Source organism: Salmo trutta, chromosome 14 (genome assembly GCF_901001165.1).
Source record: "Salmo trutta chromosome 14, fSalTru1.1, whole genome shotgun sequence".
Taxonomy (NCBI): domain Eukaryota; kingdom Metazoa; phylum Chordata; class Actinopteri; order Salmoniformes; family Salmonidae; genus Salmo; species Salmo trutta.
Genome location: NC_042970.1, coordinates 7,994,035 through 8,016,555, shown reverse-complemented (window position 1 = coordinate 8,016,555; position 22,521 = coordinate 7,994,035). Strand labels below are relative to the sequence as shown.

General features: G+C 44.2%; 1 protein-coding gene across 1 annotated transcript in view; it reads right to left on the bottom strand.

Moving 5' to 3' along the window:
- Positions 1–2,462: 2,462 nt before the first annotated feature.
- The window catches only part of LOC115207319 (mitogen-activated protein kinase kinase kinase 12), a 40,895-nt gene continuing 20,836 nt past the window's right edge, over positions 2,463–22,521 (bottom strand). The window contains exons 8-16 of the mRNA XM_029774322.1: positions 19,304–19,413; positions 18,548–18,664; positions 14,717–14,854; positions 10,543–10,779; positions 10,025–10,215; positions 6,567–6,859; positions 5,645–5,712; positions 3,045–3,342; positions 2,463–2,646 (exon numbers count right to left, since the gene is read on the bottom strand). Of these exons, the coding sequence (XP_029630182.1) occupies positions 2,551–2,646; positions 3,045–3,342; positions 5,645–5,712; positions 6,567–6,859; positions 10,025–10,215; positions 10,543–10,779; positions 14,717–14,854; positions 18,548–18,664; positions 19,304–19,413 (1,548 nt within the window). The 3' untranslated portion in view covers positions 2,463–2,550. The remainder of the gene's footprint in view (positions 2,647–3,044; positions 3,343–5,644; positions 5,713–6,566; positions 6,860–10,024; positions 10,216–10,542; positions 10,780–14,716; positions 14,855–18,547; positions 18,665–19,303; positions 19,414–22,521) is intronic.

Below are 22,521 nucleotides of genomic sequence, written 5' to 3'. Positions count from 1 at the left end.
TTCAATCCATGAAGGGAAATTGAATGAAGTGCACATTTAGGGAAGGGTGGAAAATCGGGACGCAGTCTTAGTTGACAGGGAACTAACTAGTTGCCAGGTAACTAGTTAGGAACAAACTCATCTGTTGCTGTTGAGTTGGATAGATTCCATAGAGATGGATAGATAGGAGATCCATAGAGATGGATAGATAGGTCATTGGTGAGTGGTGGTGATGTCATAGAACTGGACTCCCTTTAGATTCTGTTTCTATGGGTGATAAGTCCCTTTGATCTGAGCCTCATGCTCTTGACTGACATCTGCATTTGGACAGGAAATACAATCCAACCCATACATACTATATTACAAGCATGCTCTAGTGATCTATCTGTACACTTCTAGATGCACATGGTCTGTGACCGAGGCTTCGTCCCTAATGGCACCCTATTCCTTTAGAAGTGCGCTACTTTTGACCCAGAGCTGTGGGGAAAAGTAGTACACTATATAGGGATAAGGATGCCATTTGAGATTTGACCTGAGGTTTTGTTCTCAAAGGTATCCTAGTACGTGGTATTGCATTTTAATACAGTATAAACACTGCAATACCAAAGAAATACAATAGTTGATCTACAAAAACATGTCAAGACAGACCCTGAAAGAAAGGGGCTGGGCTATAGGTTAGTTTTGCTCCATGCTGCAGCCAGGGGAATGATTCTGAGTTTGTGGACATATTGCTTGTTCTTTAGCTATTATTGTTCTGTTCTCCAGCCTGTGTCTTAATGCCAAAGAAATAGAAGTACTAGATTCGACTCTATTTCTATGCTTACTAATGCCCTGTCATTATGAACAGCATCTGGTACCAGACCAATAGAATTTCTATGTTATAGAATATCTATGTTCAGATTCAGTAGGCAACTGTTGAACGTTTCAGATGGAAATGTCATGAATAGAACTGACATGATTTCTTTGTTTGTCAGAGGCATGTTTGTTCTATATAACATATTTCTATCTGAGCATTCCACAACGTTGTGCCCTGCTTAACGCAACCCAGTTCTGCAACGGAAACCGTTTACCGTTTTACTCTAGGAGTCAAACGGAATGAAACGGGGGAGGGACCTACCTGAATTTGTCCAATAGAAAGTCTTGTTTTCGTTGCACAACGGTTTTCCGTTATGAATACACTCTGTATTCTGTCTGGTACAATAGAATAGCGCCCTCTAGTGTAAATCATCAGCCAGCACCATTACATGATACAGTGGTAACATTTTAACTCATACAAATGATATTTCTTCCTTGTATAGTGTATCAAGAGGTCAGATATTTACATACAGTTAATGTTAACGTAAATAAAATACAAAATTAGGACAACAAAATCCCTGATGCAAAACAATAAATACATGAAATTGTAAACAACTTTAAAAAAAAATAATGTAAGACATTGATTTTCTCTTATACTCAATAAATAAATGAAATGACACTCAGTGCATAATGCTGGTGAGGAAACACAGGAATTACAACATAAATAATCACTACAAATGAAGTAAACATTAAGTGCGAAAAAACAACAACATTAGGTGCCTCACCGACGATGTGGACATTGACAATTGGTAGGTGTGACGACACTAATATTGTGGAATCTGAATGGGAGACATTACATAGGTAGATGTTGAAATATGACACTTCTTTTTACATTATTTTTTTTTTTACAAAATCAAGAAGTAAGAAATCACAGGGTGGATAGTGAAGGAATCACTACAACATGTAGTCTGGTGGCGCAGAGGTCACTGTAGGTGAGGTGAGTTGAAGTGTTTTTGCAAGGCTGGGTTTGGGGAGTGTTAGCATGGTCCAAGACCAGTTTGTGTGTTATAATGACCATAAGAGTTGGCAAGGAAGCAGAAACAGATCTGGAATTAAGCTAGTCGAGTAGGGCTGGTGAGTAGGGCTAGGGAGTAGGGCTGGGGGAGTGGGGCTGGGGGAGTGGGACTGGGGGAGTAGGGCTGGGGGAGTAGGGCTGGGGGAGTGGGGCTGGGGGAGTGGGGCTGGGGAGTAGGGCTGGGGGAGTAGGGCTGGGGGAGTAGGGCTGGGGCTGGGGAGTAGGGCTGGGGAGTGGGGCTGGGGGCTGGGGGAGTAGGGCTGGGGAGTGGGGCTGGGGGAGTAGGGCTGGGGGAGTGGGGCTGGGGAGTAGGGCAGGGGGAGTGGGGCTGGGGGAGTAGGGCTGGGGGAGTGGGGCTGGGGGAGTAGGGCTGGGGGAGTGGGGCTGGGGGAGTAGGGCTGGGGGAGTAGGGCTGGTAAGTGGGGCTGGGGGAGTAGGGCTGGTAAGTGGGGCTGGGGGAGTGGGGCTGGGGGAGTAGGGCTGGGGGAGTAGGGCTGGGGACTGGGGGAGTGGGGCTGGGGCTGGGGGAGTGGGGCTGGGGGAGTGGGGCTGGGGAGTAGGGCTGGGGAGTAGGGCTGGGGAGTGGGGCTGGGGCTGGGGAGTAGGACTGGGGAGTGGGGCTGGGGCTGGGGAGTAGGGCTGGTAAGTGGGGCTGGGGGAGTAGGGCTGGGGAGTGGGTTTAAGATCTGCGTCTGGGCTCCTCACCAGTTGGTGCTGGGGGGCCTATGGTGCTGGGGCTCTGTGCAGCCCGAGTGGTCCAGCTCTGCACTGTCACAGTCAGAGTCATCATACAGGCCCTAGGTTAGAAGAATAGAGGGAGAGGTCAGGTTAGACAACGGCAATGGGCTAACCATCTCACCTTCATATTAGCCTGGATACCAACCTGAGCATTACCTGGTTTGTAAATATTCTGTCCCCCTAAAACTGGGCCCTAGTGATCAGGGAAAATGAAGGTCCCTACACTAGAGCAAAATCCAAATGTAACCATATGTTCTGTAATAGTGATGTTGGCCCTATAACAACGAGAGAATGTATTATAATGGAATTCCTGCTCTCCTCATTTCTCTGCAGTGTATGGCTAAACATAACAGTTCCCATGGTAACCCTACCTCACAGTTCTAGTTGTCATAGTAACCCTACCTCGTAGTTTCAGTTCCAGTCGTATAGTTGTCATAGTAACCCGAGCCCTACCTACCTCATAGTTCTGCCCCGTGTTGAGCTGGGTCTTGACCTGGCGTATGGCGGCCTCCTTCTCTGATAAACCGTCGGCGGGGTCGAGGGCGGGGTCGGCGGGGATCTCCGACCCCTGGGACAGAAGGTCGTCGCTCTTGTCGTCCAGCCGCTCGTCTGTGTTGGTACTGACCACGTCCGGCGTGCCGCTGTGGGAGTGGTCACTGGTGTTGCCCTCCTCTCCGTCTGACACGGACACGGCAGACAGGTTCTCAGAGCTGAAGGTGGACAGGGACTGGCACTTGGTGATGCTTACCGGTCGACTGCATGAGGAAGACAACAGGAGCAGGACATAGATTAAATCCTTCGGCTCTCACAGACAAAAGCTCAATTTTGATTATACCAAGAGGTTCTTTCTGCTGGACTATATACTACTACAGAATCATGACTACATACTACTACAGAATCATGACTATATACTACTACAGAATCATGACTATATACTGTATAATAAATCATGACTATATACTACTACAGAATCATGACTATATACTGTATAATAAATCATGACTATATACTACTACAGAATCATGACTATATACTACTACAGAATCATGACTATATACTGTGTAATGAATCATGACTATATACTACTACAGAATCATGACTATATACTGTATAATAAATCATGACTATATACTACTACAGAATCATGACTATATACTACTACAGAATCATGACTATATACTACTACAGAATCATGACTATATACTACTACAGAATCATGACTATATACTACTACAGAATCATGACTATATACTACTATAGAATCATGACTACATACCACTATAGAATCATGACTTTATACTGTATAATAAATCATGACTATATACTACTACAGAATCATGACTATATACTGTATAATAAATCATGACTATATACTACTACAGAATCATGACTATATACTACTACAGAATCATGACTATATACTGTATAATGAATCATGACTATATACCACTATAGAATCATGACTTTATACTGTATAATAAATCATGACTATATACTACTACAGAATCATGACTATATACTGTATAATAAATCATGACTATATACTACTACAGAATCATGACTATATACTACTACAGAATCATGGCTATATACTGTATAATAAATCATGACTATATACTACTACAGAATCATGACTATATACTACTACAGAATCATGACTATATACTACTACAGAATCATGACTATATACTACTACAGAATCATGACTATATACTGTATAATGAATCATGACTATATACTACTACAGAATCATGACTATATACTGTATAATGAATCATGACTATATACTACTACAGAATCATGACTATATACTGTATAATAAATCATGACTATATACTACTACAGAATCATGACTATATACTGTATAATGAATCATGACTATATACTACTACAGAATCATGACTATATACTGTATAATAAATCATGACTATATACTGTATAATAAATCATGACTATATACTACTACAGAATCATGACTATATACTGTATAATGAATCATGACTATATACTGTATAATAAATCATGACTATATACTACTACAGAATCATGACTATATACTACTACAGAATCATGACTATATACTACTACAGAATCATGACTATATACTACTACAGAATCATGACTATATACTACTACAGAATCGTGACTATGTACTGTTTGGCCCTGTCCGGGGGTATCATCGGATGGGGCCACAGTGTCTTCTGATCCCTCCTGTCTCAGCCTCCAGTATTTATGCTGCAGTAGTTTATGTGTCGGGGGGCTAGGGTCAGTCTGTTACATCCGGAGTATTCTCTTGTCTTATCCGGTGTCCTGTGTGAATGTAAATATGCTCTCTCTAATTCTCTCTTTCTCTCTTTCTTTCTTTCTCTCGGAGGACCTGAGCCCTAGGACCATGCCTCAGGACTACCTGGCATGATGACTCCTTGCTGTCCCCAGTCCACCTGGCCATGCTGCTGCTCCAGTTTCAACTGTTCTGCCTGCGGCTACGGAACCCTGACCTGTTCACCGGACGTGCTTGTTGCACCCTCGACAATTACTATGATTATTATTATTTGACCATGCTGGTCATTTACGAACATTTTAACATCTTGACCATGTTCTGTTATAATATCCACCCGGCACAGCCAGAAGAGGACTGGCCACCCCTCATAGCCTGGTTCCTCTCTAGGTTTCTTTCTAGGTTTTTGGCCTTTCTCAGGAGTTTTTCCTAGGGAGTTTTTCCCAGCCACCGTGCTTCTTTCACATGCAGTGCTTGCTGTTTGGGGTTTTAGGCTGGGTTTCTGTACAGCACTTTGAGATTTCAGCTGATGTACGAAGGGCTATATAAATAAATTTGATTTGATTTGATTTGATTTACTGTATAATGAATCATGACTATATACTGTATAATAAATCATAACTATATACTACTACAGAATCATGACTATATACTACTACAGAATCATGACTATATACTACTACAGAATCATGACTATATACTGTATAATGAATCATGACTATATACTACTACAGAATCATGACTATATACTGTATAATGTATAAGATGTATATTCTTACCGTCTCCGTGGTAACTCCACCTCACTGTCCACCTCTCCCTCCTCTTCCTCTGAGGACACACCACGTCTCTGCAGAAGGGAAGATAAGAGGAATCACGACTACAGTATTCTAGGATATTTCTTGGGTTAGTTAGTATAACTGGTCAGGAGAATCTCTTGTTTCAAGGTTAGTTAGTATAACTGGTCAGGAGAATCCCCTGGTTCTAGGTTAGTTAGTATAACTGGTCAGGAGAATCTCTTGGTTCAAGGTTAGTTAGTATAACTGGTCAGGAGAATATTCTGGTTCTAGATTAGTTAGTATAACTGGTCAGGAGAATATTCTGGTTCTAGATTAGTTAGTATAACTGGTCAGGAGAATCTCCTGGTTCTAGGTTAGTTAGTATAACTGGTCAGGAGAATCCCCTGGTTCTAGGTTAGTTAGTATAACTGGTCAGGAGGATCTCCTGGTTCTAGGTTAGTTAGTATAACTGGTCAGGAGAATCTCCTGGTTCTAGGTTAGTTAGTATAACTGGTCAGGAGAATCTCCTGGTTCTAGGTTAGTTAGTATAACTGGTCAGGAGAATCCCCTGGTTCTAGGTTAGTTAGTATAACTGGTCAGGAGAATCTCTTGGTTCTAGGTTAGTTAGTATAACTGGTCAGGAGAATCACCTGGTTCTAGGTTAGTTAGTATAACTGGTCAGGAGAATCCCCTGGTTCTAGGTTAGTTAGTATAACTGGTCAGGAGAATCACCTGGTTCTAGATTAGTTAGTATAACTGGTCAGGAGAATCCCCTGGTTCTAGGTTAGTTAGTATAACTGGTCAGGAGAATCTCCTGGTTCTAGGTTAGTTAGTATAACTGGTCAGGAGAATCCCCTGGTTCTAGGTTAGTTAGTATATTAAAGCCACCAGATACCATCCATCGTGCCGTACTACTGATGACTACCTGTTTGCGTGTGACTTGTTTCCTGTAGAGCAGTGCTGCAGGTGTGAGGTGTTGGCTCCTGGGTGACCTGATGATCCCTGTGCCCTCCTCCTTATCCTCCCCGTCCTGAAGTAACCTTCCTGGGCTTCCCAGCACCGACCCCCTCCCTGCCGCTGCCCCCCTCCCACAGGGGGAGTCTGGGCTGCTGGAAAACGGTATGGAGGCCGCGTCCTCGCTGGGGGTGTTGCTACGCGGTGGGGTCTCTGTCTGGTCGTCTGTCCCCACCCCTCCATCCTCCGTCCCTCCTCCACCACCTCCTCCTCCACCTGTAAGTCATTCATACCAACCAGCATCAGTTTCCTAGTTTCCTAAATACAGAAGACTATAAACCATAACTGACTATATTTACACTATATTTATATGCACTATAGTTATTTACACTACATTTATTTACACTATTTATTTACACTATATTTATTTACACTATTTATTTACAATAAAGGTATTTATAGTCATAAAGATAAAATAAATTTGCACTATATTTATTTACATATGTTTGGCTCATCATGTCTTGTTATGTATGTCCTGTGACTATCTATAGTGATGTATGTCCTGTGACTATCTATAGTGATGTATGTCCTGTGACTATCTATAGTGATGTATGTCCTGTGACTATCTATAGTGATGTGTGTCCTGTGACTATCTATAGTGATGTGTGTCCTGTGACTATCTATAGTGATGTGTGTCCTGTGACTATCTATAGTGATGTATGTACTGTGACTATCTATAGTGATGTATGTCCTGTGACTATCTATAGTGATGTATGTCCTGTGACTATCTATAGTGATGTATGTACTGTGACTATCTATAGTGATGTGTGTCCTGTGACTATCTATAGTGATGAATGTCCTGTGACTATCTATAGTGATGTATGTCCTGTGACTATCTATAGTGATGTATGTCCTGTGACTATCTATAGTGATGTATGTCCTGTGACTATCTATAGTGATGTATGTCCTGTGACTATCTATAGTGTTGTATGTCCTGTGACTATCTATAGTGATGTATGTCCTGTGACTATCTATAGTGATGTATGTCCTGTGACTATCTATAGTGATGTGTGTCCTGTGACTATCTATAGTGATGTATGTCCTGTGACTATCTATAGTGATGTATGTCCTGTGACTATCTATAGTGATGTATGTCCTGTGACTATCTATAGTGATGTATGTCCTGTGACTATCTATAGTGATGTATGTCCTGTGACTATCTATAGTGATGTGTGTCCTGTGACTATCTATAGTGATGTATGTCCTGTGACTATCTATAGTGATGTATGTCCTGTGACTATCTATAGTGATGTATGTCCTGTGACTATCTATAGTGATGTATGTCCTGTGACTATCTATAGTGATGTATGTCCTGTGACTATCTATAGTGATGTGTGTCCTGTGACTATCTATAGTGATGTATGTCCTGTGACTATCTATAGTGATGTATGTCCTGTGACTATCTATAGTGATGTATGTCCTGTGACTATCTATAGTGATGTATGTCCTGTGACTATCTATAGTGATGTATGTCCTGTGACTATCTATAGTGATGTATGTCCTGTGACTATCTATAGTGATGTGTGTCCTGTGACTATCTATAGTGATGTATGTCCTGTGACTATCTATAGTGATGTATGTCCTGTGACTATCTATAGTGATGTATGTCCTGTGACTATCTATAGTGATGTATGTCCTGTGACTATCTATAGTGATGTATGTCCTGTGACTATCTATAGTGATGTGTGTCCTGTGACTATCTATAGTGATGTGTGTCCTGTGACTATCTATAGTGATGTATGTCCTGTGACTATCTATAGTGATGTATGTCCTGTGACTATCTATAGTGATGTGTGCGGTACATTATGGGCTGGTTTCCCCGACACAGAGAAATATCCTAAAATGTTGTCTTTATCTTTGTACGGGAAAACAGCCTTAAATGTATGTCAGGTATCCCTGTATACAGTGCATTCGGAAAGTATTCAGACCCCTTCACTTTTTCCACATTTTGTTACGTTACGTTATTCAGACCCTTTACTCAGTACTTTGTTGAAGCACCTTTGGCAGTGATTAAAGCCTCGAGTCTTCTTGGGTATGACGCTACAAGCTTGGCGCACCTGTATTTGGGGAGTTTCTCCCATTCTTCTCTGTAGATCCTCTCGAGCTCTGTCAAGTTGGATGGGGAGCGTCACTGCATAGCTATTTTCAGGTCTCTCCAGAGATGTTCAATTGGGTTCAAGTCCGGGCTCTGGCTGGGCCACTCAAGGACATTCAGAGATTTGTCCCAAAGCCACACCTGCGTTGTCTTGGCTGTGTGATTAGTGTCGTTGTCCTGTTGGAAGTTGAACCTTCGCTTCAGTCTGAGATCCTGAGCACTCTGGAGAAGGTTTACATCAAGGATCTCTCTGTACTTTGCTCCGTTCATCTTTCCCTCGATCCTGAATAGTCTCCCAGTCCCTGCTGCTGAAAAACATCCCCACAGCATGATGCTGCCACCACCATGCTTCACCGTAGGGATGGTGCCAGGTTTCCTCCAGACGTGACGCTTGGCATTCAGGCCAAAGAGTTCAATCTTGGTTTCATCAGACCAGAGAATCTTGTTTCTCATGGTCTGAGTGTCCTTTATGTGCCTTTTGGCAAACTCCAAGCGGGCTGTCCTTCTCGAAGGTTCTCCAATGTCCACAGAGGAACTCTGGAGCTCTGTCTGAGTGACCATCGGGTTCATGGTCACCTCCCTGACCAAGGCCCTTCTCCCCCGATTGCTCAGTTTGGCCAGGCGGCCAGCTCTAGGAAGAGTCTTGGTGGTTCCAAACTTCTTCCATTTAAGAATGATGGAGGCCACTGTGTTCTTAGGGACCTTCAAGGCTGCATTCATTTTTTGGTACCCTTCCCCAGATCTGTGCCTCGACAGAATCCTGTCTCGGAGCTCTACGGACAATTCCTTTGACCTCATGGCTTGGTATTTGCTCCAACATGCACTGTCAACTGTGGGACCTTTATATAGACAGGTGTGTGCCTTTCCAAATAATGTCCAATCATTTACCAAAGATGTACTTCAATCAAGTTGTAGAAACATCTCAAGGATGATCAATGGAAACAGGTTGCACCTGAGCTCAATTTCGAGCCTCATAGCAAAGTGTCTGAATACTTATGGAAATAAGGTATCTATTTTTTATTTTTAATACATTTGCAAAACTTTCTAAAAACCTGTTTTATCTTTGAGACTATGGGGTATTGTGATGTCATTATGGAGAATTGTGATGTCATTATGGGGTATTGTGTGTAGATTGATGAGGACATATTTTAATTGAATCCTTTTTAGAATAAGGCTGTAACGTTACATTTGGAAAAAGTGAAGGGGTCTGAATACTTTCAGAATGCACTGTATACAAATGTTCCTATCGGACAATATTAATCATATAAATTCACCTCCTCCCAGGCCTGCGGAGGCGCTCTGGCTACCCCCTCTCTCCAGACCAGGTCTCTCCAGTCCCCTGCGGCGGCCCTCAGCCTCCATGGTGGTAGAGATGAGGTCTGGGCTGGACGAAGACATCTTCTTCAGCAGCAGATCATGCTGGAGACCTCTCAAAGCTGCGCTGGGATCCAGATGCTGCTTGCTGCTGGGGGAAGAATACATCTTTATTGTGGGCCCTGAAGGGCGATTTCGTTGCAGCAAAATTACACTCTGGCTCTATCTCAATTTGTCGTTTTGTAATTCCTTGCATTCTTCTCAATTGTATTGGAGGAGAAGGGCCCTCCTCTTCGACCTTCGACCACTAATGGGTTTTGAGAAGAAGGCAAGCACAAAGGATGTTAGGAATCCAGGAAAGATTCCTTGAGATAGCGACAGGTTGGAGACTGATAAATAAAACTTTTGTATAAATGTCTTATATTAAACAAATTCATCCAACTACACATCCAGTATGGAGAGTTGTCAACATAAATACCTGGGTGTGGAGGTGGTCAGAGACATAGTATTAGCCAGACCCAGTGTGGACGATAACGCAGCCTTCAGCCCAGCTAGGTCTCCACTGCTGCCCTTCCCTGCCTTCCTGTAGCGGGGCTTGGCCCGACGTGACCTCCCCGGGGACGTGGATCCCTTCTGGGGGCAGGAGGGGATGGTCACCTGGGTCATGGAGGAGTCCAGCTTGGGAAGGATCACCTCTGACTTCAACAGGTCTGGTCTACTGGAACAACACAGTGGATTCACAGTGAGTAAAGCCTTTAGTTTCTCTACTCTGAGCATGGCTCAATAAAGTCAGTCAAGTTGTCCGCCTTACTAGCTCTGATGTTGCTGATATTGAGGAGAAATACACTTACTATGACTAAGTTATATGGTTGTCCCACCTACACTACCATTCAAAAGTTTGGGGTCACTTAGAGATGTCCTTGCTTTTGAAAGAAAAGCACATTTGTTGTCCATTAAAATAACATAAAATTGATCAGAAATACAGTGTAGACATTGTTAATGTTGTAAAGGACTGTTGTAGCTGGAAACGACAGATTTTTTTTTAATGGAATATCTACATTGGCGTACAGAGGCCCATTATCAGCAACCATCACTCCTGTGTTCCAATGCCACGTTGTGTTAGCTAATCCAAGTTTATCATTTTAAAAGGCTAATTGATAATTAGAAAACCCTTTAGCAATTATGTTAGCACAGCTGAAAACTGTTGTCCTGATTAAAGAAGCAATAAAACTGGCCTTATTTAGACTAGTTGAGTATCTGGAGCATCAGCATTTGTGGGTTCGATTACAGGCTCAAAATGGCCAGAAACAAAAAACTTTCTTCTGAAACTCGTCAGTCTATTCTTGTTCTGAGAAATGATGGCTATTCCATGCGAGAAATTGCCAAGAAAGTGAAGATCTCGTACAACTCTGTGTACTACTCCCTTCACAGAACAGCGCAAACTGGCTCTAACCAGAATAGAAAGAGGAGTGGGAGACCCCAGTGCACAACTGAGCAAGAGGACAAGTACATTAGAGTGTCTAGTTTGAGAAACAAACACCTCACAAGTCCTCAACTGGCAGCTTCAATAAATAGTACCCGCAAAACACCAGTCTCAACATCAACAGTGAAGAGGTGAATCCGGGATGCTGGCTTTCTAGGCAGAGTTGCAAAGAAAAAGTAATATCTCAGACTGGCCAATGAAAAGAAAGGATTAGGATGGGAAAAAGAACACAGACACTGGACAGAGGAACTCTGCCTAGATGGCCAGCATCCCGGAGTCCCGGAGTCGTGTTTTGCGGGTACTATTTAATGAAGCTGCCAGTTGAGGACTTGTGAGGCGTCTGTTTCTCAAACTAGACACTCTAATGTACTTGTCCTCTTGCTCAGTTGTGCTCCGGGGCCTCCCACTCCTCTTTCTATTCTGGTTAGAGCCAGTTTGCGCTGTTCTGTAAAGGGAGTAGTACACAGCGTTGTACGATATCTTCAGTTTCTTGGCAATTTCTCGCATGGAATAGCCGTCATTCTCAGAACAAGAATAGACTGACGAGTTTCAGAAGAAAGTTATTTGTTTGTGGCCATTTTGAGTGTAATCAAACCCACAAATGCTGATGCTCCAGATACTCAACTAGTCTAAATAAGGCCAGTTTTATTGCTTCTTTAATCAGGACAACAGTTTTCAGCTGTGCTAACATAATTGCAAAAGGGTTTTCTAATGATCAATTAGATTTTAAAATTATAAACTTGGATTAGCTAACACAACGTGCCATTGGAACACAGGAGTGATGGTTGCTGATAATGGGCCTCTGTACGCCTAATGTAGATATTCCATAAAAAATCTTCCGTTTCCAGCTACAGCAGTCATTTACAACATTAAAAATGTCTACCCTGTATTTCTGATCAATTTGATGTTATTTTAATGGACAAAAAATGTGCTTTTCATTCAAAAACAAGGACATTTCTAAGTGACCCCAAACTTTTGAACGGTAGTGTACACTCTTACAGAAAAAGGTTCCAAAAGAGTTCTTCGGCTGTCCCCATAGGAGAACCCTTTTTGGTTCCAAGTTAAACCCTTTTTGGTTCCAAGTAGAACCCTTTTTGGTTCCACGTAGAACCTTCTATGGAAAGGGTTCTATATGGAACTCAAAAAGCTTCTACCTGGAACCAAAAAGGGTTCTTCGAAAGGGTTCTCCTATGGCGACAGTCGAAGAACCCTTTTAGGTTATATATATATATATATATATATACACTGCTCAAAAAAATAAAGGGAACACTTAAACAACACAATGTAACTCCAAGTCAATCACACTTCTGTGAAATCAAACTGTCCACTTAGGAAGCAACACTGATTGACAATAAATTTCACATGCTGTTGTGCAAATGGAATAGACAACAGGTGGAAATTATAGGCAATTAGCAAGACACCCCCAATAAAGGAGTGGTTCGGCAGGTGGTGACCACAGACCACTTCTCAGTTCTTATGCTTCCTGGCTGATGTTTTGGTCACTTTTGAATGCTGGCGGTGCTTTCACTCTAGTGGTAGCATGAGACGGAGTCTACAACCCACACAAGTGGCTCAGGTAGTGCAGCTCATCCAGGATGGCACATCAATGCGAGCTGTGGCAAGAAGGTTTGCTGTGTCTGTCAGCGTAGTGTCCAGAGCATGGAGGCGCTACCAGGAGACAGGCCAGTACATCAGGAGACGTGGAGGAGGCCGTAGGAGGGCAACAACCCAGCAGCAGGACCGCTACCTCCGCCTTTGTGCAAGGAGGAGCAGGAGGAGCACTGCCAGAGCCCTGCAAAATGACCTCCAGCAGGCCACAAATGTGCATGTGTCTGCTCAAACGGTCAGAAACAGACTCCATGAGGGTGGTATGAGGGCCCGACATCCACAGGTGGGGGTTGTGCTTACAGCCCAACACCGTGCAGGACGTTTGGCATTTGCCAGAGAACACCAAGATTGGCAAATTCACCACTGGCGCCCTGTGCTCTTCACAGATGAAAGCAGGTTCACACTGAGCACATGTGACAGACGTGACAGAGTCTGGAGACACCGTGGAGAACGTTCTGCTGCCTGCAACATCCTCCAGCATGACCGGTTTGGCGGTGGGTCAGTCATGGTGTGGGGTGGCATTTCTTTGGGGGGCCGCACAGCCCTCCATGTGCTCGCCAGAGGTAGCCTGACTGCCATTAGGTACCGAGATGAGATCCTCAGACCCCTTGTGAGACCATTTGCTGATGCGGTTGGCCCTGGGTTCCTCCTAATGCAAGACAATGCTAGACCTCATGTGGCTGGAGTGTGTCAGCAGTTCCTGCAAGAGGAAGGCATTGATGCTATGGACTGGCCCGCTCGTTCCCCAGACCTGAATCCAATTGAGCACATCTGGGACATCATGTCTCGCTCCATCCACCAACGCCACGTTGCACCACAGACTGTCCAGGAGTTGGCGGATACTTTAGTCCAGGTCTGGGAGGAGATCCCTCAGGAGACCATCGCCACCTCATCAGGAGCATGCCCAGGCGTTGTAGGGAGGTCATACAGGCACATGGAGGCCACACACACTACTGAGCCTCATTTCGACTTGTTTTAAGGACATTACATCAAAGTTGGATCAGCCTGTAGTGTGGTTTTCCACTTTAATTTTGAATGTGACTCCAAATCCAGACCTCCATGGGTTGATAAATTCGATTTCCATTGATTATTTTTGTGTGATTTTGTTGTCAGCACATTCAACTATGTAAAGAAAAAAGTATTTAATAAGATTATTTCATTCATTCAGATCTAGGATGTGTTATTTTAGTGTTCCCTTTATTTTTTTGAGCAGTATATATATATATATATATATGCTAAACTCTTTTAAAAAAGGTGCCATCTTCAGATGAATGCACTAACTGTAAGTTGCTCTGGATAAGATATCTGCTAAATGACTAAAATGTAGAGAAGAGAAATGGATGCAGCCATTTCCTTTTCCCTTTGTATCCAAAGAAACGATCAACAGTAAGGACTCTGTACATGCCTATAACAAGTAATACTAGATTATAACTATGCCGTGTTCATGTTACCACAATGTATTTCAGTAATCAAAACTATACTGACATGGATTGAACAACAAATCTTGACAAATTAGTGAGAAGTGTGAACGTTTGGTTGGTTTCTCCCTCCTCAGTCTCACCTCTTGCTGTGCGCGGGAAGTTTCTGAGGTATGTTGCGTTTCTTGATGAGCTTCTCCATGGAGTTGGACGAGCGTTCTTGTCTGGAGCTATGGTGTTTGATGCATCCTGGGTACTTCTTATCCAGTGACTGCTCCCTCCTGGGAAACACACAACATCGTTTTGTTAGTTTGTTCATTTCTAAGCCACGAAAAAAAACATATTGTTGGAATTATATATTATAAACTGGGTGGTTCGAACCCTGAATGCTGATTGGCTGACAACCATGGTATATCAGACCGTATATCACGGGTATGACAAAACATTTATTTTTACTGCTCTAATTACGTTGGTAACCAGTTTATAATAGCAATAAGTCACCTCGGAGGTTTGTTGTATATGGCCAGTATACCACGGCTAAGGATGGTATCCAGGCACTCCGCGTTGCGTCATGCTTAAGAACAGCCCTTAGTCGTGGTATATTGGCCATAAACCACACCCCCTCGTGTTGTCACGGCTGTCGAAAGGATCGGACCAAAGTGCAGCGTGGTTGTAGTTCCACATTTTATTAAATCAGTGAAACTCTGCAAAACATAAATTACTGAAATTACAAAACAACAAAGCATGACGCAGAGAGAAACAAACACTACTCAAAAGATATAATCACCCACAAAACCAAGGAAGAAAAACCCCTACTAAAATATGATCTCCAATCAGAGGTAACGAGGACCAGCTGCCTCCAATTGGAGATCAACCCAAAAAACAACAACATAGAAATAGAAAAACCAGAACCTAAACATAGAAAAAAAAATGTTGTTAAAAAACACAAAACACCCCCTGTCACGCCCTGACCTACCCTACCATAGAAAATCCCATCTTACTATGGTCAGGACGTGACACGTGCCTTATTGCTTAATTCTACTATGTCTGCTATTCCCTCTACCTCCATGTGGCAGATGACGATGAGTATTGTATACACAAGTTTCAAGTTTTAATGTTACGTCCTCAAAGTACAGCGAAATGCCTTTCTTGCAAACTCAAAACTCAACAACGCAATAATCTATATCAATGTAGGACTATAAAATAACATACGGAAGAAACAAAAACACACCAGATACACAAATAACAAATAAGAACATGAGAAAGTAAGAAGTTATATACAGGGTCCGTTTCAATAGCATATTTACAATGAGCAGGGATACTGGAGTGATGGAGGTAGATATGTATAGGGGGAAGGAGACAGGGATACTGGAGTGATGGAGGTAGATATGTATAGGGGTAAGGGGACAGGGATACTGGAGTGATGGAGGTAGATATGTATAGGGGGAAGGAGACAGGGATACTGGAGTGATGGAGGTAGATATGTATAGGGGTAAGGGGACAGGGATACTGGAGTGATGGAGGTAGATATGTATAGGGGTAAGGGAACAGGGATACTGGAGTGATGGAGGTAGATATGTATAGGGGTAAGGGAACAGGGATACTGGAGTGATGGAGGTAGATATGTATAGGGGTAAGGGAACAGGGATACTGGAGTGATGGAGGTAGATATGTATAGGGGTAAGGGGACAGGGATACTGGAGTGATGGAGGTAGATATGTATAGGGGTAAGGGAACAGGGATACTGGAGTGATGGAGGTAGATATGTATAGGGGTAAGGGAACAGGGATACTGGAGTGATGGAGGTAGATATGTATAGGGGTAAGGGAACAGGGATACTGGAGTGATGGAGGTAGATATGTATAGGGGTAAGGGGACAGGGATACTGGAGTGATGGAGGTAGATATGTATAGGGGTAAGGGAACAGGGATACTGGAGTGATGGAGGTAGATATGTATAGGGGTAAGGGGACAGGGATACTGGAGTGATGGAGGTAGATATGTATAGGGGTAAGGGGACAGGGATACTGGAGTGATGGAGGTAGATATGTATAGGGGTAAGGGAACAGGGATACTGGAGTGATGGAGGTAGATATGTATAGGGGTAAGGGGACAGGGATACTGGAGTGATGGAGGTAGATATGTATAGGGGGAAGGGGACAGGGATACTGGAGTGATGGAGGTAGATATGTATAGGGGTAAGGGGACAGGGATACTGGAGTGATGGAGGTAGATATGTATAGGGGTAAGGGAACAGGGATACTGGAGTGATGGAGGTAGATATGTATAGGGGTAAGGGAACAGGGATACTGGAGTGATGGAGGTAGATATGTATAGGGGTAAGGGGACAGGGATACTGGAGTGATGGAGGTAGATATGTATAGGGGTAAGGGGACAGGGATACTGGAGTGATGGAGGTAGATATGTATAGGGGTAAGGGGACAGGGATACTGGAGTGATGGAGGTAGATATGTATAGGGGGAAGGAGACAGGGATACTGGAGTGATGGAGGTAGATATGTATAGGGGTAAGGGAACAGGGATACTGGAGTGATGGAGGTAGATATGTATAGGGGTAAGGGGACAGGGATACTGGAGTGATGGAGGTAGATATGTATAGGGGGAAGGAGACAGGGATACTGGAGTGATGGAGGTAGATATGTATAGGGGTAAGGTGACTAGGCATCAGGATGTATGAAAATCAGCAGCATAAATTATAATTGTATGTGTGCCAGTGTGCGTGAGTGTGCAGAGTCCTGTGAGTGTGCAGAGTCCTGTGAGTGTGCAGAGTCCTGTGAGTGTGCATAGAGACATTGCAAAAATATAATACAAGGGTCAACTTAGATAGTCCGTGTAGCCATTTTGATAGCTATTTAGTTAGCCAGTTTGTTAGCTATTTTGTTAGCTATTTAGTTAGCCATTTTGTTAGCTATTTTGTTAGCTATTTCGTTAGCCATTTAGTTCGCTATTTAGTTAGCTATTTAGTTAGCTATTTTGTTAGATATTTTGTTAGCTATTTAGTTAGCTATTTAGCAGTCTTATGGCTTGGGGATAGAAGCTGTTCAGGAGCCTGTGGGTGTCAGGCTTGATGCACCGGTACCGTTTGCCATGTCAAAGCAGAAGGAACCTTCTAAGGCTTGGTTTTCTGGAGTCTTTAACAATTTTACAGGCCTGCCTTTCACACCGCCTGATATAGAGGTCCTGGATGGACGGCCCCAGTGATGTACTCAGCTGTCTGCATCACCCTCTGTTGCGCCATGCAATCGAGGGCGGTGCTGTTGCCATACCAAACAGTGATGCAGCTAGTCAAGATACTCTCAATGGTGCACCTGTATACCTTTTTGAGGATTTTAGGGCCAATGCCAAACCTTTTTAACTTCCTGAGGGGGAAGAGGTGCTGTAGCGCCTTCTCCACGACTGTACGCGTGTGAGTGGACCATTAAAAGTCTTTTGTGATTTGGACATTGCTGTGCATTGACTACAGCTCAGCGTTAAACACCATTGTCCCCTCCAAGCTCGTCGCCAAGCTTAAGACCCTGAACACTTCCCTCTGCAACTGGATCCAGGACTTCCTGACAGGTGACCCTCAACACAGCCATGCTGACCCTCAGCACAGGGGCCCCCCAGGGGTGTGTGCTTAGTCCCCTCCTGTACATCCTGTTTACCCATGACTGTGTGGCCACACAGGACTCCGACACCATCATTAAGTTTGCTGATGACATGACGGTGGTAGGCCTGATCGCTGGTGATGATGAGAGAGCCTATATGGAGGAGGTCAGAGACCTGGCAGTGTGTTGCCGGGACAACAACCTCTCCCTCAACGTCAGTAAGACCAAGGAGCTGATCGTGGACTACAGGAAACAAGCATGTGCGAGCACGCTCCCATCCACATCGACAGGGCTACAGTAGAGTTGGTCACGAGCTTTAAGATGGATGTTAAGTGTGTAAGGTGTGCAACAATAACTAGGATTATTACTTGAGTAGCTCCTTCTCCTTGAGTTCCAGCTGTAGCATAACAGCGTTGAGCTCCATGTAGAGGTTGTTGGCTCTCTCCAGCTTCCTCTCATAGTGCTCGCGTATATCCAGGGCATGTCTGGTAGAGAGGGAGAGAGAAAGCCACAGGACAAACAGGGTTAATACAAACACATTACAGTACAGCTAGCTATTGTCTGTACGGTATTTATGTATCTATTGTAGGATTCTTTCTGTATGTTCATTCGCTCCCTCACTAACTCACTCATTCACTTAAATATGAATTAATCCATCCGTCCGTCCATCCATCCATCCATCCATCCATCCATCCATCATCCATCCATCCATCCATCCATCCATCCATCCATCCATCCATCCATCATCCATCCATCCATCCATCCATCATCCATCCATCCATCCATCCATCATCCATCATCCATCCATCATCCATCCATCCCTCCATCCATCATCCATCCATCCATCCATCCATCCATCCATCCATCCATCATCCATCCATCCATCCATCCATCCATCCATCCATCATCCATCCATCTATCCATCATCCATCCATCCATCATCCATCATCCATCATCCATCCATCCATCATCCATCCATCATCCATCCATCCATCCATCCATCCATCATCCATCCATCCATCCATCCATCATCCATCCATCTATCCATCATCCATCCATCCATCATCCATCCATCATCCGTCCATCCATCCATCATCCATCCATCCATGACCTTCTTCCTGTACCTGAGCTCCTCTTTGCGTCGTATAATCATCTCCTCGTCCAGTCTGTGTATACACGTCCCCTCTGACTTAATCTTCTCAAAGTGTTGCTTCACCTCCTCACGCCACTCTGCCTGCAACACAGATACAGCAACAGACGCCGTGTCAGTTAAAACACAGCAACACATATTACAGTGTCAGTTAAAACACAGCAACACAGATTACAGTGTCAGTTAAAACACAGCAACACAGATTAGTGTCAGTTAAACACAGCAACACAGATTACAATGTCAGTTAAAACACAGCAACACAGATTATAGCAACACAGATTATAGTGTCAATTAAAACACAGCAACACATATTATAGTGTCAGTCATAACAGTTAGACAGCAGCATAGACATACCATGTGTGTCAGTCAAAATGAATCCATGTCACAGAGCATCTCAGAACACTTTCTGAAAGAAAATACACCGTGGACATTTTCCTGCCTGTGTACCATTCTGACTTTGACAAGTGCCTCTTTAGCTGCTGTCTGTCTAGTCTTGTCCAAGGACATAAGGGTTTTTAAGAGAGTGTTTGTGTGTGGTTGTGTGCGCGTCCATTCGTCCGTCATGGTCCATCTGTGTGTGTGTGGCTCTTGTTATTAAGCTAATGGAGTTTGAGAGCACTCTGCTCTGCCTGCAGCCACCCCTCTCATCCCTCATTCCTTTATGTCCTCCTTGCCCTGCCTCCCCCTCTCTGCCTCTCCTTCCCTCCTCCCCTGCCTCTCCTTCCCTCCTCCCCTGCCTCTCCTTCCCTCCTCCCCTGCCTCTCCTTCCCTCCTCCCCTGCCTCTCCTTCCCTCCTCCCCTGCCTCTCCTCCCCTCCTCCCTGCCTCTCCTTCCCTCCTCCCATCCTTCTCTCACCTCTTCTCCTCTCCTCCCATTCCCTTCTCCCTGCCTCTCCTCCACATTAAAGCAATCAATAGAATAGACTGTAGCAGCTAATACTTCTTGCTGCCGTCACAATAAAAATCCATTATGAGAGGAGAGGGGGAGAGGAGGAGAGGGGGAGGGTGGAGAGGGGGAGGGTGGAGAGGGGGAGGGTGGAGAAAGAAAGGGAGGAGAAAGGGAGGGGGCAGGAGGGGTGAGTGAGAGGGCAGGAGGAGAAGAGAAAGGGAAAGAGAGGAGAATAAGGAGAGAGGCGAAAAGCGAGGGGGAGGAAGAGGAGAGGGGAGAGAATAAAGAGGAAGTGAGAGAGAAGAGAGAGAGGAGTAGGGTAGGAGGAGAGGGAGAGAGAAGAGAGATAGAGGAGTAGGGAGGGAGGAGAGGGAGAGAGAAGAGAGATAGGAGTAGGGAAGGAGGAGAAGGGAGGGAGAGAGAAGAGAGAGAGTAGTAGGGAGGGAGGAGAGGCAGAGAAAAGAGAAAAGAGAGAGAGGAGAAGGGAGGGAGAGAGAGGCAGAGAGAAGAGAGAGAGGAGAAGGGAGGGAGAGAGACGAGAGAGAGGAGTTGGGAAGGAAGAGAGAGAGGAGTAGGGAAGGGGGAGAGAGAAGAGAGAGAGGAGTAAGGAGGGAGAGAGAAGAGAGAGAGACGAGAGTTATGACGCTGGTATTTACGTCACTAGATGCCATCAGGTTCAGAAGTAGCTGGACGCAGCCAGAAGGAAATGAATCAGAAAAACTGATGTATGTGTGTTTATTGGGGTCGTGCTTATGTGACTGCCTGTGTAATTGCATGCATGGGCACTTGTCCATCAGCTTGTAATTTTACAAGGCAACATATTTCTTTCCTAGACAGACAGCAGAGAAATTGGTATTGAGTGAGAGAGAGAGAGAGAGAGAGAGAGCTGCTAGTGGCTTAGTAGGAACATTACACTTCTGTATTCATAGAGACTCACTACTATACTAGAGTGGCCTCTGTCATAAACCAGGCATAGTCATAAACCAGGCATAGTCATAAACCAGGCAGAGTCATAAACCAGGCATAGTCATTGCGCATCTTGTGAGACGCATGCTTCTCTCTGCGACTTGATTGGTGGCTCGCGGTAATAATCTGAAAGAACAGGTTTTGTTTTCCTCAGTCAGCTGAATGTGCCACTTACTTCATAGAACCGCGGTCACGTTAATAACCTTTAGCGTCTAGGACAAACAGAGAGATAAAAGCGGGTTCTGGCGCTTCTTGAATTAGTTTTCTTTCTAGGAATTACCAACTATGACCCCCATCCCTGAACGCTTAGACTCTGGAGCATGTACCTGTCTTCTGTTTCCACGTACAACACAAGCTGTGCAGGACTCGTTAGGAATGGAGAGTGAGGAATCTGCACAGGATAACTGAGGGAAATGAATTGATTGGTCCACAATGATGATGATGTTTGATGATCATCCCTGATGTTTTTCTCAACTTTTCAATACCTTTCTGATGCACATTTCAATCACTGCACAGCAAACTTCCATCACTCCACAGCATTCTTCCATCACTGCACAGCATACTTCCATCATTCCACAGCATACTTCCATCATTCCACAGCATACTTCCATCACTCCACAGCATACTTCCATCATTCCACAGCATACGTCCATCATTCCACAGCATACTTCCATCACTCCACAGCATACTTCTATCATTCCACAGCATACTTCCATCATTCCACAGCATTCTTCCATCATTCCACAGCATACTTCCATCACTCCACAGCATACTTCCATCATTCCACAGCATACGTCCATCATTCCACAGCATACTTCCATCACTCCACAGCATACTTCCATCATTCCACAGCATTCTTCCATCATTCCACAGCATACTTCCATCATTCCACAGCATACTTCCATCACTCCACAGCATGCTTCCATCACTCCACAGCATACTTCTATCATTCCACAGCATTCTTCCATCATTCCACAGCATACTTCCATCATTCCACAGCATACTTCCATCACTCCTCAGCATACTTCCATCACTCCACAGCATACTTCCATCATTCCACAGCATACTTCCATCATTCCACAGTATACTTCCATCATTCCACAGCATTCTTCCATCATTCCACAGCATTCTTCCATCACTCCACAGCATTCTTCCATCATTCCACAGCATTCTTCCATCATTCCACAGCATTCTTCCATCACTCCACAGCATTCTTCCATCATTCCACAGCATTCTTCCATCACTCCACAGCATTCTTCCATCATTCCACAGCATACTTCCATCATTCCACAGCATACTTCCATCACTCCACAGCATTCTTCCATCATTCCACAGCAT